At 39.6% G+C, this 19,248-nt stretch overlaps 1 protein-coding gene across 1 annotated transcript in view; it reads right to left on the reverse strand.

Moving 5' to 3' along the window:
• The window catches only part of Tex11 (testis expressed 11), a 327,793-nt gene extending 310,041 nt beyond the window's left edge, over window positions 1-17,752 (reverse strand). The window contains exons 1-4 of the mRNA XM_038317046.1: window positions 17,713-17,752; window positions 9,645-9,766; window positions 6,097-6,181; window positions 2,827-2,906 (exon numbers count right to left, since the gene is read on the reverse strand). Coding sequence (XP_038172974.1) covers window positions 2,827-2,906; window positions 6,097-6,181; window positions 9,645-9,766; window positions 17,713-17,752 — 327 coding nt within the window. The remainder of the gene's footprint in view (window positions 1-2,826; window positions 2,907-6,096; window positions 6,182-9,644; window positions 9,767-17,712) is intronic.
• Between the last annotated feature and the right edge of the window lie 1,496 nt (window positions 17,753-19,248).

Raw genomic sequence — 19,248 nt, forward strand, 5'->3', positions numbered from 1 at the left:
CTCTCTCTCTCTCTCTCCATACGCATGCGCGTGCACACACACACACACACACACACACTACACACTATGAAAGTAGAAAAGAGATCATTTGGGGGAGGAAGGGAAATAAAGAGAGGGCAGAACGAAGTCAAGAGAGCATAATAGGGATGTTAGTATAAGCAAAGCACAAGTATATATGTGTATCAAATTGATATGAGACCCATTATTTAGTACATATACTAACTGAAAATTCAATAAATGTTTTAAAAATTAAAAAGAAAAAGAAGAGTGACCATGAACTAATTATTCTATTTAGTGTTAAATAATCAGAGGAATTGGAGTGGATGAAGAAACTGTGGAATATATACATGCTAGAATACTACTCAGCGGTAAAAAACAATGACATCTTGAATTTTGCAGGCAAATGGATGGAAATAGAAAACACTATTCTGAGTGAGGTAACCCAGACCCAAAAAGATGAACATGGGATGTACTCACTCATAATCGGTTTCTAGCCATAATTAAAGGACATTGAGCCTATAAATTTGGGATCCTTGAGAAGATAATAAGAAGGTGAACTCCCAAAAAAAGATATAGTAATCCTCCTGGATATTGGAGTACCATCTTAATTGATTTTTCTGTATGCTTGATCTTTATTGTTTTAGGGCTTAGGTTTCTCTTACATTGCCCTGCATAGCTAAGAAACTGTATTTGAACCCCTGCAGGTGTACACTACTATGCCAAGCTCCTATGCTGTTTATAAATAATAATAATGAAAGAGGACTTTCTGCTCCACCTATGACTGAATATTTTAAACCAGTCTTCCCACGGAACATAGCATTTTATAAAAGCTACACAAAACACTGGTGACTGCAATCTTTTGAAAAAGGAGAAACACAAAAACTAAACCCTCACATTCAACATAGTTTTATCCCATAACATATGACAGATGTTTATTTATTTTTTTAAATATTTTTATTGTATATAGCTTTTCCTACAGATGTTTATACACTACTAGCATACTTAGCTATTTGTAGTTCACAAAGCACCTCTCATAAAACTATAATTTAACTCTATAACATTGTACACTAAATATTATTAACCTCATTTTACAAATGAGAAAACAAATCTTTCAAAGTAAGAAAGCAAGTCACAGGGCGAGAATTTGAACCTAGGTCTTCACACTTCACATGTTATATTCTTGCTGGGTATGTAAGCCTATAGGCCGGCCCAGCTACTCAGGAGACTGCTGCAAGAGGATTGTTTGAGACAAGGTGTTTGAAATTAGCCTGGGTAATAGAGTGAGACTCTTGCCTCAAAAGTAAATGAATAAATAAGTGGCATACCTTTAATGCCAGTACCAGAGAGGTAGAGGTAAAGGGAGGAGTACCTCTCTGAGTTCAAGGCCAGCTTGTTCTAGGTAACAAATTCCAAGACAGTCAGGACTACATAGTGAGTTCTTGTCTCAAAAAATAAAGTAGGGCCAAAGAGATGGTCTGTGATTAAGAGCACTTGCTGTTCTTCCAGAGGACCCAGGTTGGATTCCAAGTACCCATAAAGTAATTCATAACAATCTGTAACTCTAGTTCCAGGGGATATGATGCCCTCCTCTTCTGGTTTCCAAGTCACACAAATGGTGCAGGCAAAATACTCAAACATAAATTCTTTAAGTAAATAAATAATAAATAGGTAAATAAATAAGCAAGCAAGCCAAGCACGATGGCACACATCTTTATCTCAGCACCTTGGGAGGCTAAGGCAGAAGGATAATGAGTTCCAAGTCAGCCTGGGGGCTCTGGTTTGAATATGAAATGTCCTCCACAGGCCCTTGTCTTGAGACTTAGCCTTCAGCTGGTGGCACTACTGGAAACTTCAGTGAGTCAGACCTGACTGGAAGAAGTCAGGCACTGAGAACAGGTCCTTAGGGCCACCTTGTCTCTGACTGCTTCCATTATGAGGGGAAAATATTCGGACATGGTCTTGATATGTAGCCCTCCCTAACCAGTCTGGTAGTCACTGTGTAGTTTGAAATGACCTCTAACTTTCATCAATCCTTCTTCCTCAGTCCCCCAAATGCTGAGATTGCAGGCATGTGCCACTCTGCCTAGCTTCCTTCCTGCCTTTTCTTTGCTTTCTGGCTAGCATGATATGAAATGCTCTGCTTTCCCACATGCATTCTGCTATAACAGACTGACACCTCTGAAACCATGAGCCAAAAGAGACCCTTCCTCCTCCATGTTGTTTATATCACAGTATTTTGTCACAGCAATTAGAAAGCCAGCTAAAATACTGGGATACAAAACCCTGTCTCAAATAACCAAAACAAATCAACCGATCCTGAACTCCTTTCGTTGCTGAACAGTTTAAATTTTTCATTAGAAAAGGGCTTGTGTTTTGCTTTTTGAGACAGGGTCTCATTATATAGCCCACTCTGATGTGAAACTCTCTAAAGCCCAGGCTGACTTCAAATTTGAGATCATCCTGCCTTAGCTTCCTAAGTACTGCAATTGCAAGTATGTGCTACCATACCTGGCCTAGAAAAAATCTTTTAAGATCAAATACCATCATCCTCTTATGTGGAAAACTGTTACTCTATCAAGTTGGATGTAATAAATGTATAAAAGAATTCATAAATATAGAAGTATACTTTCAATATTCTCTTCATTGAAGCAGTCTATTAACTCCAGTACTTCTGAGATCTACAACTGTATTAGATACACTAACAATAAAAGGAACATGGATAACACTAAAGGATTCTTCCAGTTTATACTAACTTCAATTATTTTCATACAAGTAACCACTGTGTCATTTTATTTTACTTCGGATCTTCAATGAATCAGGGCTTACCCATATCTGTCTTTGAAGAGGTTCTTCTGAAGAAACTGAGATTCCATACATATATACCAGCTTGCAAGCAACATAACACACTGCAAAAGAGTAATTAGATGTCCATTAAATACAAAGCACACACGCTATATATATATATATATGTGTGTGTGTACACACACATATATATATGTGTGTGTATACATATATACACACACATAAATACACACAAAATTAGCAATGATTAAAGTGAAGCCACTTTTATTATTAAAGAAAAAAGTTGGCCAGGAGATGGTAGCACACACTTCATCCCAACACTCAGGAGACAGAGGCAGGTGGATCTCTGTGAATTTGAGGCCAGCCTGGTCTACAGAGCAAGTTCCAGAACAGGCTCTAAAGCTACACAAAGAAACCTTGTCTTGAAAAACAAAACAAAACCAAAAAAAAAGGAAAGAAAGAAGTTGGGTTTTATTTGTTTTTTGTTTTGTTTTGTTTTGTTTTGTTGGAGAGTTTTGTTGTAGATTTTGTTTAGTCTGCATTTTTGTTGTTGTTTGAGACAGGGTCTCATATTGCCCAGGCTGGCCTCTAATTCACTATGTAGCTGAGGATAGCTTTCAACTCCTAAACCTTCAGCCTTCATCTCACAAAAGATAGGATTACAGACATGGGCTACCACATTTAGAATTGTTTTTTCTTTAAAATTTTTCAAACAATATATTTTGACCATATTCTTTCCCTTCCCCCAACTCCTTCCAGATCCTTTCCACCTCCCTACCCACCCAATCTCATGCTCTCTCTCAAAACCATGAAAATTAAAACAAATAAAAAACCTATCAAGACAAAAAATACTAAAACAAAACAAAAAACACACAAAACACCTGGAGTCTACTTTGTGTTATATCCAGCTTTTTGTTTTATCTTCTGTTTTACTTTTTCCCATGCTGATGTTCAAACATTCACCTAGTAAGTAGATACGTGGGGGTTTTGTGCAATTTTCTAATGCTAAGGTTTAAAAACTCACACATTAAGTAACTGTTACAGCACAGAGCTACACTCCTGGGCCCAAAATAAGAAATTTGAAAGCCTGTTTAAAAATCAGTTTTCAAAAGCATCCTCATTGAGGATACCTGATTCCACATAATGCTCATGAATCATGCTGACAAAATTCTTCTCAGTAGAGCTGCAACCTATAGCTTCATCATCTGACAAGTTCCTGGATATGAGGGCAGTTTTACAATTTCTTCTAAATTTCAAACTCTCTAAATACATTATTTTCTTAGATGAAATAAAAGTTCGTGAAGCATAATTTGTAAAATACAGGTGCCCTTATTATATAGTTCACTGTCACTAAAAAATTGAAAGTCTGCATAAATGCAACTTGTTCATATCTGCCTTATCATAAAACATAGGCAAGTTTTTTAAATGAGCTTATATACCACTGCACTACTTACCTTTTACTTTTGAGACAGTCTCATATAGCCCAGGATAGCCTCAAACTTACTATGGACCCAAGAGTGAGCTTGACCTTCTGATCCTCTGAGTCCTCAGATTACAGGCATGCACAACTGCCTGATTTATATAGTGCTGGAGACAGAACCCAAGATTTCATACATGCTGGACAAGTACTCTTCCAGCTGAACTACATACCCAGTCGACTTATGCCAGATCTCAGTAATCATTCTGTTTATGCTGGTACCATTTCTAATACAATAAATATCACACTGTAAAAAATTTAATTTCCCAGCTAAAATTATAGGATTATTGAAATGGTCATATTTTTATTGATTATAATGAAATCTCATAAAGTTTTTTCTTCTGACAAATATTTTGGTAAAATATTTCTAATTGGTAAATAATTCTAATTTCCATTTTTGGAATGTTTTGGAAAATGTTTCCTTTTTGTTAATGTTTATTAAGTCTTTAGTTATTTTCAAGAATCATTAGTTCAATTGCTCCTCCTCTTAAAGTTATCTTCAATACCATCTCCAAATTTTTCTTCATTCTACCTTCAAACATACTTCATCCCTACCTCAAAAAATAGCTTTATTGTGTTTCAAACCTGTATCCTATTTCTTCTCTTCCTTTCACTGCCAAACTTTCTAGAAATTTTTAAATCTTTATGTGCATAATTTGTCTGTGCACCACATGCATGCCTGGTGCTCAAGAAGGCCAGAAGAAGGTGTCAGGTCTCCTGGAACTGGAGTGACAGATGGTTGTGAGCCACCATATGGGTGCTGAAAATCAAACCCAGGTTCTCTGGAAGAGTAGCCAGTGCTCTTAACTACTGGGCTATCTCTCCAGCTACCAAACTTCTTAAAATGAAAAATCCACCTGCCTTTGTTTTCTTGCCATTACTAAAGAAAAATGTTTCCAACCTTACAACTTTATGCATGAGGCCTTCAATTCCAAACATTATACACACACACACACACACACACACACACACACACACACACACACAAATAAAATTAACAAAACCAGCAACTGTCAGCAAAGTTAAGCCTTAATTGTTTTAGCTAAAGCAACTAAATCTTTACCAAACACTAAAGCGTCCAAAAAGATGTTTGACTTGGGTTTTCTGTTTGTTTGCATGCTTTACTATTCTTATTTTTTTGCTCTTACAAATAGAAATTATTTCTTAGTAATTCACCACTATGTTTATTGGCTTACCTCATGAGAAACTGTTTTTTAAATTTCTTAAAAATCAAGAGGCTAGAGAGATGGCTTAGTAGTTAAAAGTTCTAACTACTCTTCCAGAAGACCTGAGTTCAATACCCAGCACCCACATGGTGGCTCACAGCCGTCTGTAACTCAGGCATGTGGTATGCAAGTATATATGCAGGCAAAACACCAACACATAAGTAAATAAAAATTTTAAAATCTAAATCCCTCACATGACAATGTCTTTCATTCTAATATTAGCAGAGAGGGGAAACTACTATTTGAAAGTCCTTTAGAATCCGGAAGATTTTGACTGTGTCTTCCCAGCGACCTGTGTTCTTTCATATTCCCTCTAGTTTTTCTTTTTCCACCTTTTGGTCATTGTTGTTTATCTCTAGACTATCTTGTAGTGGTACCTTAAAACTTGTATTAACAAAGAGATACCTCTGAAAAATCAAACAGTGGGAAGCTATTTGCTTGGGAAACAGAAACCAGTGCTTTCAAACAACTTGTCTGTCCCTTAACAAAATAATCCTTATCTAATAACTGGTCAAAACAGTCAAACTTCAGGAATGTTACCCAGTATCTAGTAAGACTATTTTCATAATGGGTCACAAAATGTGTACGTACATTTAGCTGTCTGGCTTTCACTCACAGACAATTCTATTCTCCTAGTAACTGTCCAGTTCCATAGGTTCACTGCAGTTTCTTCAATCTAGACAAAGGGAAACATTTCTTTAGCCAGTTAAGATACTTACCACATCAATAATAGATTTTTTCTTGTATGTTGAATGCCTGTATAGGTATTGTGGGTCATTTCCTGATCCTCCAAATATAATCTCAATCAACCTCACTTCACAAAAAACTTAGCATCTCTTAATAGAAATTATTTTGCCCCCTGAACACACAATTTGTGTTTTCCTATTTCTGTATCTTTGGGGGGTAGGTTTCAAGACAGGGTTTCTCTGTGTAGCCCTGACTGTCCTGGAGCTCACTATGTAGATCAGGCTTGCCTGCCTCCACCACACCCAGCCTATTTATGTGTCTTTATTCATAATGCTCACTTTAACCTGAATTATACCCCTTCCCTTTGTCCTTATATAAATAAAACCCATTTGAGTCTTAGAAGCAACATCCACAAAACTTTCAGCAGTCACTACAGTTTACTGATATCATGCTTCCCTAGATTTAATCCCCAGTTCTGACAGGAAAAAATTTTTTTGGAGAATAGTTTGGTTTCTGGGAAGCAACCTCAGAGGCAGTAACTGAGCCTGGATGTTACTACTATCTGAGACCAATATAGCATAGCCCTGACTTAAATCGTCCAAGGGATGATGTTGAATAATGATAGAATCTACATACCACTCATTACCTTACGACAAATAGATTGATAGTAACTGACTAAGGAGAAAAAGGGAAATACATACACACACACTATAAATAGCAATGGTGGTATAGGTTTTTATTCCTTACTAGGACGGAAGCCAAGAGTATACAGGACAAGATGCTTATTCACCACTGCAGTATAACTTCAGCTCTATATTTTACTGTCTTTTTCCAGTACTACCTTTCTCATCTACACCTCCACCTTATTTTCTGATGAGATTCCATTCAGAAAGACAGATAATTTAGCACAGGTATCATTTCTGGGGCAAATTCTCAGGGTCACCTTCATTCCTCTCACATACTTTAATCATGCCATCATTGACTGAATGATGACTTTCACATGAAGTATTACTGATTTAATGTCACTAACAACATGTGAAGCTAATATTTGACTCCAAATTTTAAGAGAAGAAGAGGGAACATATTAAAACATCTTAAGAACTATCTTTTGGCATTTTTTGGAAAATAATTTGACAACATGTAAAGTTGTCATATAATTACTCTTCTAAGACTCTATTCTAAAAAAAATAGTACAAGTGGGTAAACAATCTTTGTACTTAATAATGTTCATTTTATCACTGTGATAGAGGAAATGTGAACCAATGTAAATATTTGATAATAAAGAAATACATAAATGAATTATGACAAATTCCCGTGAAAGGATATGATTCTGCCATTTAAAATAGTAGTCATAGAGAGTGAAATGGATCTTGTCACACAAGCTTGACAACCTGAGTTCAATCCCTGGAACTCACATTAAAGTGACAGGAAAGAACTGGATCCACGTGTGTGCTCCCAACACACATATAGTCACATATACGGAATACAAATTAAAAATAAAATAGTGGCCCCTGAGCATTGTGGTACACGCCTTTAATCCCAGCAGTTGGGAGGTAAAAACAAGTGGATCTCTGTGAGTTTGGGGCCAGCCCGGTCTACAGAGCCAGTTCCAGGACAGTAGAGGATACACAGAAAAACCCTGTCTCAAAAAAAAATTCAAAACTAAAAAATAAGAATAAAAGAAATAGAGTTAAGAAAACACATAAGGATGGAAAAATACTTAGAACCATTCACTGAAATAAATTCTAAATGAATCAACAATCTTTTTTCATTTTACATACCAATCCCAGTTCCCACTCCCTCCCCTCTTCCCATTCCCTCTACCTAACCACCCCATCCCAACCCCCCATCCACTCCTCAGAGAGAGTAAGGTACATGTAAACTTTAAAAAAAGAAAAGAAAAAAGATTACTTAGGCCAGGCGGTGGTGGCGCACTCCTTTAATCCCAGCACTCAGAGGCAGAGGTAGGTGGATCTCTGTGAGTTAGAGGCCAGCCTAGTCTACAAGAGCTAGTTCCAGGACAGGCTCCAAAGTCACAGAGACACCCTGTCTCGAAAAAAAAAATTGGGGCTGGAGAGATGTCTCAGTGGTTAAGAGCACTGGCTGCTCTTCCAGAGGTCCTGAGTTTAATTCCCAGCAACAACATGGTGGCTCATAACGATCTGTAATGAGATCTGGTGCCCTCCTCTGGCATGCGGGCATACATGGAGGCAGAATGTTGTATACATAATAAATAAATAAATAAATAAATAAATAAATAATAAGTTTCACTGACAGAATCAAGACACGCAGGCAAAATATTCCATGCTAAAAAAAAATTACTTCCTGTTCTTCCAGAGGACCAAAATTCAGCTTCCAGTTGGGCAGATTCACAATTACCTGTAACTCTAGCTTCCGGAGCATTCAATGCCTCTGGCCTCCATAGGTACCTGCCCTCACAAGCACATACCCACACACACATAATTAAAATTAATAAAAATAAATCTTAAATTTTTATTTATTTTGTATGGTAGGGGATACATATGCAGGTTTGGTGTAGGAGTTCCTTCTGTTTGTGTGTTGCTTTCATTGGTTAATTAATAAAGAAACTGATTGGCCTGATAGGACAAAACTTAGGTAGGTGGAGAAGACAAAACTGAATTCTGGGAGGAAGAAAGCAGAGTCAGATAGCTGACATGGAGCTGCCAGGTCAGACATGCTGAATCTTTCCCGGTAAACCATGACCTCAAGGTGATATACAGATTATTAGAAATGGGTTGAATCAAGATGTGAGAGTTAGCCAACAAGAGGCTAGAACTAATGGGCCAGGCAGTGTTTAAATAAATACAGTTTCTGTGTGATTATTTCAGGTGTAAGATAGCAGGGCGGCTGGTAGGACAAGCAGCCTGATCCTCCTGTTACACAGGTTCAAGGACAACTTATGGAAATTGATTTTCTCCATCCACCATGTGAATCTTAGGAATCAAACTTAGGTTGTCAGGCTTGGCAAGAGATACTTTACCCGTTAAGCCATCTGACTGGCCCTAAAACCCTTACAGGAAAATACAGGAATAGGTGCTAGAGAGCTATACAACAATGAGGACCTGAACTCAGATCCTCAATCACCCACATAAAACCCAGACATGGTGGTGCACATCTAGGGTGCTAGCACTGGGAAGGCAGAAACAGAAGGCGCACTAGGGCCTGCAGGCCAGCTATTCTTGGCCAGCCAGTGAATTCCAGGTTCAGTATGAGACCCTGTCTTAAAAAAGGGTGTGTGGTTAAGAGCATATACTACTGTTGCAGAGGAGCTGAGCATAGCTCCAGAGGATCTGAGGACTCTGGCTTCCACAGGAACCTGTACTCACATGCACAAACTCACGTGCAGACACACAACTGTACACAATTAAAAATAAAACTTTAAACAAACTTATCACCAAAAGATTACCATAAACAAAATAATTTTTACCAACCTGAATACTCTGTATTTCAGCCAGAAACTCACTGTTGATATTTGGTATGTTCACGAAGACTCTGTCAATTATTTCATGCAGTCTCCATGAATTACCACTTATGATCAGGGTTCTAACAATTTCTGAAATAACAATGAGTAATAAATGTGTTACGAACTTATCATAATTAAAGTTAGCAAAGCATTGTGAAACTTGTTCGTAGATCTTTGGCCAAATAAATACAATGCTAAGGAACTTGAAATTATCCTAAAAGTAGAAACTGAAAATAAAATTTCTTTTAGCTAAAGATAGGGTACAGAGAAAAAAAGACTATGTGGGTAATCCACATAGACATTCTTAAAAACAGATGTTTTGGAGCCCAGGCAAATGTGTTAGAACCCAGGCAGAAGAACCATTGACTAGAAAAACATCTGGATCCACTGATGGAGGGAGCAGGGATCAACTGTGTCTCCAGAAACTCTCATACCTTGGTAGAGTTTTCCAAACACTTAGGAAGCATTCTTAGGGGGAAGGGAAGATTCCATCCAAGAGTGTTAAGAAACCCCATAATGAACTAGATTCAACAGGAATGAGTTGATATTACATGTACTTTTGGTGTTAGTTCTTACTTAATGATTACAATGAAATTGTTCTCAATCTCTCGTTGTCAGGGAAAACTTTGTGAAGAGCATTTTATTTAATCAAGTTAAGAAGTGTTTAAAATGAAAAAAAGATAGGGTACAGTCTTCACTGAAATTAACTTGAACTTGATTATCACTCAGAAAGTGAAATATATTGACCCCACAAAATGTAATGTTATTATAAAGTTAAAAATACTATAAAATAGACATTAACAATGTCTTACAACTTTAAAAATGTAGAAATTAGGAGGGTATATATTTTGCAAAACTGAAATATTTATTATTACTTGCAAGAATTAGTAAAACATTAATTTATGCTGGCTCTGAAGTATTGGCCTTGCTTTGTAATAAAAGAAATGACATATCCAATTAGAGACAACATTATCCAGTTACTGAATCTGTATAAATGATGTCACTATTTTCTAAACAATCTGAGCACCAGATCCTCCCTATAGCTGAATCTTACTAAGTTATGGAATTCATTAAAACAAAAACATGATGTAGAGTCAAAATTGATACCTTTCATATTACCAAAATTGAGGAATTTTTTCCAAACTCATGTAACAAAGTTTCCATATGATACATCTTTTCCTTTAACATTTCTGACCATCATACAAAATGCAAAAATGTTATTATTAGTTATATAAATTCTATAAAAGTATCTTCGAACAGTGCTAAACAGATGTATATCTGAAGGGGTGTATGTGCATGTTGGGATTCAGGGCCTCACACATGTTAGGCAAGAGCTATAACACTAATCTATACTTCCAAATTCAACGAACAGATCTTTACTCTGCTACAATAAATTATCATTTTCACCCAAATGTTAGGAAGTGGATTTAAATAAAGAGTCAAAGCAAATTATGCTCAAATATTTCTATAGCACATGGAGTCTTTAGTATCCATTTGTGTTGGCTAGTTATATGTCAGCTTGACCCACACTGGAGTTATCTGAAAGGAGGGCACCTCAACTGAGAGAATGCCTCTATAACAGCTGGCTGTATGGCATTTTCTTAATTAATGATTAAGAAAATGGTGAAGTATCCAGTCCATTGTGGGTGGTGCCATACTTGGGCTGGTAGTCCTGAGTTCTATAAGAAAGTTGGCTAAGGCCGGGCAGTGGTGATGAATGCCTTTAATCCCAGCACTTGGGAGACAGAGGCAGGTGGATCTCTGCGAGTTTGAGGTCAGGGAGGCAGAGGCAGGTGGATCTCTGTGAAGTCAAAGCCAGCCTCGTATACAGAATGAGTTCCAGGACAGACAGGACTGTCTCACAGAGGAAATCCTGTCTCAAAAAAAAAAAAAGAAAGAAGGAAAGGAAAGGAAAGGAAAGGAAAGGAAAGGAGAAAAGAGGAAGGAGGAGAGAGGGAAAGGATAAGGAAGGAGAAAGGAGAAATTCTAAGAGGAAGGAGGAGAGAGGGACAGGAGCGGAGGAGGGAGGAAGGAAGGAAAGAAGGAAGGAAAGGAAGGAAAGGAATGAAAGGAATAGGTAAAAGGATAAGGAAGGAAATAGAGAAATAGGATGGGATCTTCTGATCGAGGAGAGGAGGGGAGAAGGGGAGGAAGGAAAGGAAAGGAAAGGAAAGGAAAGGAAAGGAAAGGAAAGGAAAGGAAAGGAAAGGAGAGAGGAAAGGAGAGAGGAAAGGAGAAAGGAGAAAAGAGGAAGGAGGAGAGAGGGAGGAGGGAGGAAGGAAAGGAAAGGAAAGGAAAGGAAAGGAAAGGAAAGGAAAGGAAAGGAAAGGAAAGGAAAGGAAAGGAAAGGAAAAGAAGCAGGCTGAGCAAGCCATGATTACCAAACCAATAAGCAGCACTCCTCCAAGGCCTCTGTGTCAATACCTGTCTCCAGGTTCTTGCTGTTTGAGTTCCTGTTCTGACTTCCTTCAGTGATGAACAGCAAGGCTGAAGTGTAAGCCAAATAAACCCTTCCCTCCCCAGTTTGCTTTTGATCATGATGTTTCATCACAGCAATATTAACCCTAACTAGGATAACGCTGGATAACCATAGATATTATCGAAAATATACCACATATACCTTTAATACAACAGGCGATAAGATATATATGAAAAACAAATCTGTACCTTTTCTCCTTTCCATAAATTATTTAACTAAAGATTCATATACAACAACTTAGACAGGGGATATAACTTAGTGGTACAGCACTTGCTAGCATGCACAAGGTCTTGGTTAAAAAGTAAAAATCTATAAAAAAGCTTGATTCTTCAAAGATCGGGTAAGTTTATTTTGATATGATATTCATATATTATAGTCCTGGCTTAAAATATTGGTAACAGGATGAGGGATATTCTTTTTGTTTTGTTTTGTTTTGTTTTTTGGGTTTTTTTTGTTTGTTTTTTTCGAGACAGGGTTTCCCTGTAGTTTCTAGAGCCTGTCCTGGAACTAGCTCTTGTAGACCAGGCTGGCCTCGAACTCAGAGATCCGCCTGCCTCTGCCTCCCGAGTGCTGGGATTAAAGGCATGCGCCACCACCACCCGGCGATGAGGGATATTCTTAAATGATGTTTTTAAAAATCCAAATACTGACTTTTTGTTTTGTTGTTGCTGTTTTTCAAGGCTCACTCTGTAAACCAGGCTGGTCTCAAACTCAGAGATCCACCTGCCTCTGCCTCCTGAGTGCTGGAATTGAAGACATGTGCCACCATCACCTAGCCAAATGCTGTTTTAAAGCAGATTTTTTTATTTAAAATAATAAGTGCTAGATATCAAACTTAAGGCCTCAAGAATACCATACAGGTATTTTACCATTGACTTTGATAACTACACTTGAAATACTAAAAATAAGACAAACTGGAATAAAAATTTTTGGTGTTAGGTAGTAGATCCAAGGCCTTTAAAATGCTAGTTAAGTGTTCTACTACTGAGTTACATTAACCAGCCAGAAACCCATATGTATTTTTGAGTTGCTGGGGTTTTTTAAATCACAAAATATGGTTTAAGGGGCTTTCCTATAATCCCAGCACTCAGAAGGCAGAGACAAGCAGATTATCATAAATCCAAGGCTAGCCTGGTCTACATAGTGAGTTTCAGGCCAGCCACGGCTACACTGTGAGACCCTGTCATGATAACTAAACAACAATAAAAGACCCTAAGATGTCATGGTAGATAAACTACTATAATTTCTGGCTGCGGCATATATAAGACTGTGAAGCAATAATTTTGAGTTCTGAATATTTTAAGCAGTTAATGTTTTATATAATTCCCCTTTATCAAAATAATTCTGATCCTTTCAAAACACATTTTCAGTGTCACTCAGTGGAACAACTTGATTGACGCCAGCAGAGGCAAAGTCATACTGCAGTCCTTTAGGATAAAATGCAGTCAAAAAAAAACTGGGTAGGGACTAAAAAGCTGGGTAGGGACTAAAGATCACACAGCTGAATAGGGGTTACACTAGAAAGGGGAAATTTACTTTTGGAATAAGCTCACAAAAGAACTTCTAAATGTAATTTTCCTAAGACGTGAAGACAACATGTCATATTAAGGTTGTATCAAGCAACACTGTAACACTGTAAACAAAAAATGATTAAACTATGCTATCAGAATAAAGTATAATTATGACATGATTTCAGTCTATCTAATTGAAATAAGATTCCTGCTAGCTAAAACTCTGGCATCATTCAATTGTGGTGGCCCTGTTAACCAGCATCAATTAATGCTAATTAGGTAGACAAGATTCTAAGTACAGTGCAATAAAAAAATAAACATTTCCCCTGTCTTTGAAGAAAGAAATTTCTGTTACTACATAGAAAAATCTATCAAAAGGCCTGCCGGTGTCCCCCACCCTCAGTGACCTCCATCAGCTCAACCAGTCAGTCAAAAGCCAAAGCAACGCAAAGGTCTACCAGGGTCAGTTCAAGATTCTACTTCATGTCACAGTGATTACATGCATCTTCTTTAGGGAGAAAAGAACCAAAAGTGAGATGTGATGGCTCACACCTGTAATCTAAGAACTTGAGAAGCCAGTCTGGGCTACAGAGTGAGATCTCCAACTCAAAAGGGGGGGGGGGGGATAGCACTTGCATAGGGCTTCAAATCAAGGCTTTTGTCAGGTGCATTCTCATTTAACTGCTAAACTACTCTATACAGGAAGGAGACCTTAGTATTTTGTACAATGGGTTCGACCCCTAGCACTGAAAAGGCAGTGGAAACAGTGTAGAGCAGCAGTAGAGCACTTACCTAGCAGAAATGAAGAGACTTCCAAAAGATGGCCTAACTTCGTAGGCAACACAAATAGACTATAACAAGGCTGTGGGACAAGGTGACAGACCAAGAAAACTATAGCGGGGGTGGGAGAACATAAAGGAGATGTACCAAAACCATTCAGAGTACCACACTAGGGCTCCAACTGTATGCTAATCTAAACTATTCTAATTGCAGAGACTGGTACAAATAAAAAAAAAACAGCTCAAATATCAAAAAAAGTGGATAGCATGGCAAACAGACTTGGCCATGGACTAAAATCACACTCTAAGTCATTGTTGTGTGTGGCAGGATAATTCATGTTTCAGGAAGTCCCAACATGAAATGAGTAGGATGCTAGTGAATCCAAGCAATAAGTTGTCTCATGTAGAAAGTAAAGCTGCATGTAACATAGTCCCCAGGCACCTAGTCAGAGCAGTGTTCTACACATATGAGCAGTGTCCTAATCCTAGAAGGAAACAAGGGAAAGATGCAGGGCAAGCTAACTTCATGGACAAAACAAGCAGTCACGATACAGCTTCACAAATGAACAATCCTAACCCCCAGCTTCCCCTGGAGAGATAAAAAGTTAGTGTCCCATCATCTTCTTCAGGCTACCCCCCCCCAAAAAAAAATATTGTGTCTTCAGTTTAGAGCTCTGAGTCCAGCATGGTTTAGCCTCTCAGGGAAGAGAAGTAACATGGCCTGGACTGTTAAGAGCCACTGTTCAACACCCTCTGCCTTAGCACTGAGCAAGCAGACAAAAGCCCAGCTGCCTACTTCTCCCTGGGGAAGAAATGAGTTGGGAGAGGCTCTCAGAGAAGCTGGGCTGACTTGACTAGTAGGGGTCCTTTTCCTACACAAAGGTCCATGAAGACAGGAAGATGCTGTCCTTGCCTAATGCACAAAAAACAACAGAGTCAAGGAAAATGAAGAATGAAGCAAAAAGGTTCCAGAGGAACAAACCTCCAGAAACTGATCCTATTGAAAAATATATTATTTACCTGACAACGGATTTAAAAGAGCAATCCTGTCAACATGATCACTGAAGCCAAGAGAACAATGCATGAACAAACTAAGAATTCCAGTACAGAGGCTAGTGAGACAGCCCCATGGGTAAAGGCACTTGCTGCCAAGCTTGGCAACCTGAATTCAGTCCTAGGACTCACATGGTGGAAGGAGAGAACTGATCCCTATAAGTTGTCCTTTGACCTCCATATGTCCACCATGGTATGTGTGAGCATGTATACACACACACACACACACACACACACACACACGTAAAAAAGAATAAACTAAAAAGCAGGAGGCGAGCTGGACAGTGGGGCACGCACCTTTAATCCCAGCACTTGGGAGACAGAGGCAGGTGGATCTCTGTGAATTCAAGGCCATCCTGGGCTATGAAGTGAGTTTCAGGACAGCTAGAGCTGTTACACAGAGAAACCCTGCCACAAAAAAACAAACAAACAAAGCAGAAGAAGAAAATGATGTAGCACTTCATACCTGCTATGATAGCTATTATCTAAAACCAGGAAGACAGGCCAAGGTTCTGTGGGTAAAGGCATTTGGGGGCAAGCCTGGTGACAAAGGATGTAGTAATATTTTGTTTATGTTTTAACAAATAAAGTTTGCCTGAAGATCAGAGTGCAGAGCTAAGCCACTAGAGGCCAGGGAGTGGGGACACACACCTTTAATCCCAGCACTTGGGAGACAGACAGGTATGTTAGTTCAAGGTCACCCTGAACTGTTTAAAAGAGAAACAGAATCAGTCTTTTTAAGAGAAACAGAGCTCACACAAAGGTGATCCCAGTACAATGGAGGTGGAGACAGGAGTGATATGGCTGGATGGAGAGAGGAATATAAGGCAGGAAGAGACAGGAGCTCAGTGCCCTCTGAGGGTTTGGTGGAGACAGCTGCAGACTGAGGAGGCATTCTGAGGACAGGATCACCCCTTTGGTCTGAGCATTGGTAGAGGTAAAAGAACTCTCTGGTGGCTGGCTGCTCTGCTTCTCTGATCTTCAGCATCAACTTCTATATCTGACTCTGGGTTTTTATTATTAACAATAATTAGAATTCGTGCTACAATAGAAAAAGATGTTATGAAGCTTGATAATACCCTTAGTGAGGTATAGGCTCATTATGCTGCCTAGAATGACCTCAAACTAGTTTCCTATCTTGCAGTAATTGATTTTATTTTTATTTCAACGTGTGTGTGTGTGTGTGTGTGTGTGTGTGTGTGTGTGTGTGTGTTTATTTTGGCTCATCACCAGCATGGAGGTTAGAGGACAGTTTTCCAGAATTGGTTCTCTCCTACCACATGGATCCCAGAGACCAACAGGTCGTCTGGCTTGGTGGCAGGCATTTTTATTGGCTAAGCATACTCACCTGCCCTTACAGTAATTTTTTTAAGGATCCACCTCTTTATAGCCCTGAGGTTGAATGGTTTGTGGATGGTGGCAGTGTTCTGTTAAACGCATTTAAAAAGCAGGGTATACAGTGGTTAGTTGCCTTGGCACCATAGAAGCAAATGCACTTTCTCAAATCACTGCCCCTGAGGAAAAGCTCACTGCCCTTATTCAGGCCTTATAATTAGGACAAGAAGATCTTAAGCATCTCCACTACCTCCAACAATAGGTTTCTAGTATCATCCTGCTTGCAATAATTTTTAAATGTATTTTTAACACAGAATTTTTCAACTGGAAACAGTATAATTCTGTATATCCTAAAATTCCAGGAAAAAATATGGACTATGACCAGAAAATAAGCTATGGATTGTGAACTTTGTTTCCTTACACTAGCTCATAAAAGGTACCAGAAATATCTAGTGTTTCTGGTGCATAAATGAGGAAAGTCGGAGCAACGGATACTCTGAAAAGATACACTTAAGAGACATCCCTACATCCCAGACCTCCAATCCTGGGCTTTACACGTGAAAGGCAAACGCTCCCACCCAGCTATCACATAGGTCCTTTATGTTTTGTTTTGTCTTTTGAGAGGAAGAGATACTTGAGGTTCAGCAGTATTGCAAATGCTGGGATTGTAGGCCAGGTATGGTGGTTGACACCTGCATTCTGGATGCTGAGGTCAAAGGATTGCAAGTCTGAGGATAGCCTGAGCTACATAAGGTTAGGCCAGGCTGAGGCACGGCAAAAACTCTGTCACAAGAAGCCAGTGGTTAAAATGGGGGGTTAAAAACCTTAAACAATACTGAAAAGACTTTGACATTTCTGTTACCATGCAAGGCTTGGTACCTTTAAAGTCCATGAAGCAAAAGTCAACAATGCCATCCATTTCTTAAATCTCTGGATCCAGCCTATGAAACAAGAAAAACGTACTTACTTATGTATTAATACTTTATTCTCTAATGTCTCAGAAACGTCTTTTAAATTTACTTTTAGTTTATGTGCATTGGCATTTTGTCTGCACATATGTGTGTGAGGGTGTCAGAAGCCCTGGAACAGGAGTTACAGACAGGTGTGAACTGCCATGCGGCTGCTGGGAATTAAACCCCGGTCCTCTGGGAGAACAACCAATGCTCTTAACCGCTGAGCCATCACTCCAGCCCCTCAAAAACACTTTTTTTCCAGACAATTTTCCCCTTTACTTATTACCTAAAAGTGCGGGGAAGTTGAGGAAGCCAAAACCCCCAAAGTTCTTGAGGACGGCCGCTCCGCTGTGTCACCCCGCTGTCTCACCGCAGAAAGATTCTCACAAGGCCTCCCGAGGCCCTCACTGCCCAAAGCGAGACCCAGTCTGAGCTGCGCTCTGTGATTGGTCAGACTGGCACGCGGGGCCCCGCCCACCACTTTGTTCAACGCTTCTCAGACGCATCCCATCAGCCACCTCGTTCCTTGCCGCTCTTTCCCGCTCTGGCCCTCATCGCAGCGCTGGAGCCGACAATTTCTGGCGCGGCCCTGCAGTTCACACCCCTCCGACCTCATCAAAGTGACTGCCCACAAACTGCTCGCTCCAAACTATTGCTTGGGGTGGCTCTAAAAAGTATCCATCAAATGGCCCATTCTTCTTGCTAGTTTTAAAGCGCCAACTTGGGCAACAGGAGAGAGGCTCAGAGTTCAATAAAACACACAGAGACAAGATGAAAGAAACCTGCCCACAAAACCACTCACCTGCTGTCACGCCAGTTCCTAGGCCTCAAATGTGCCTCTTATACTCCTCCGGGGAGCAAAGCCCCTCCCCCTCCACTACGTCATCAAAGGCCACTCCCAATTGGCCTTTACCCTATATTGATCCTAAGCTTTGGAATCCCATCTAGATTCTCTTCACTGGACGAAAGTGGAATGAGACTCTCAGGGCAAGGGCTGTGCTGTAAAGCCAGAGGTGTACCACCGTTCAAGGACAGGACAGGTGGCAGCAAAGATTACAGAAAGAAAAGAGCAGGAATTCGCCTGCTTGCACACTACAAAGGGGGGGGGGGGGGGAGGAGAAAGGAGACACTGCTGCTCAGCGTTTAAAACCAGGGAGGAATAGGCGACAACAGCACAGACTTGGAGTCCCCGCAGTCAGAGGCTGAAGCAAGAGAATCCACTGAGCCAGGTATTCTGGGTCCACCTGGGAAAGCCAGCAAAGAACTAAGTAAGCAGCATCAAAACCTCAAAACAAATAAGAAGTTGAGCACTCCAGCCAGATAAGCAGCTAGGCAAACTGCAGACCTCCTCCTCTTCCGCCATTCTTTTCAGTCCAATCCCCAGTCTCATCCCAGATAGCAGGCTTACCTACTGCTGCCTCTCCTCCCTCTCTGCCCCCATTTCCAGGGGACTACACAGATC

Source organism: Arvicola amphibius, chromosome X (genome assembly GCF_903992535.2).
Source record: "Arvicola amphibius chromosome X, mArvAmp1.2, whole genome shotgun sequence".
Lineage (NCBI taxonomy): Eukaryota > Metazoa > Chordata > Mammalia > Rodentia > Cricetidae > Arvicola > Arvicola amphibius.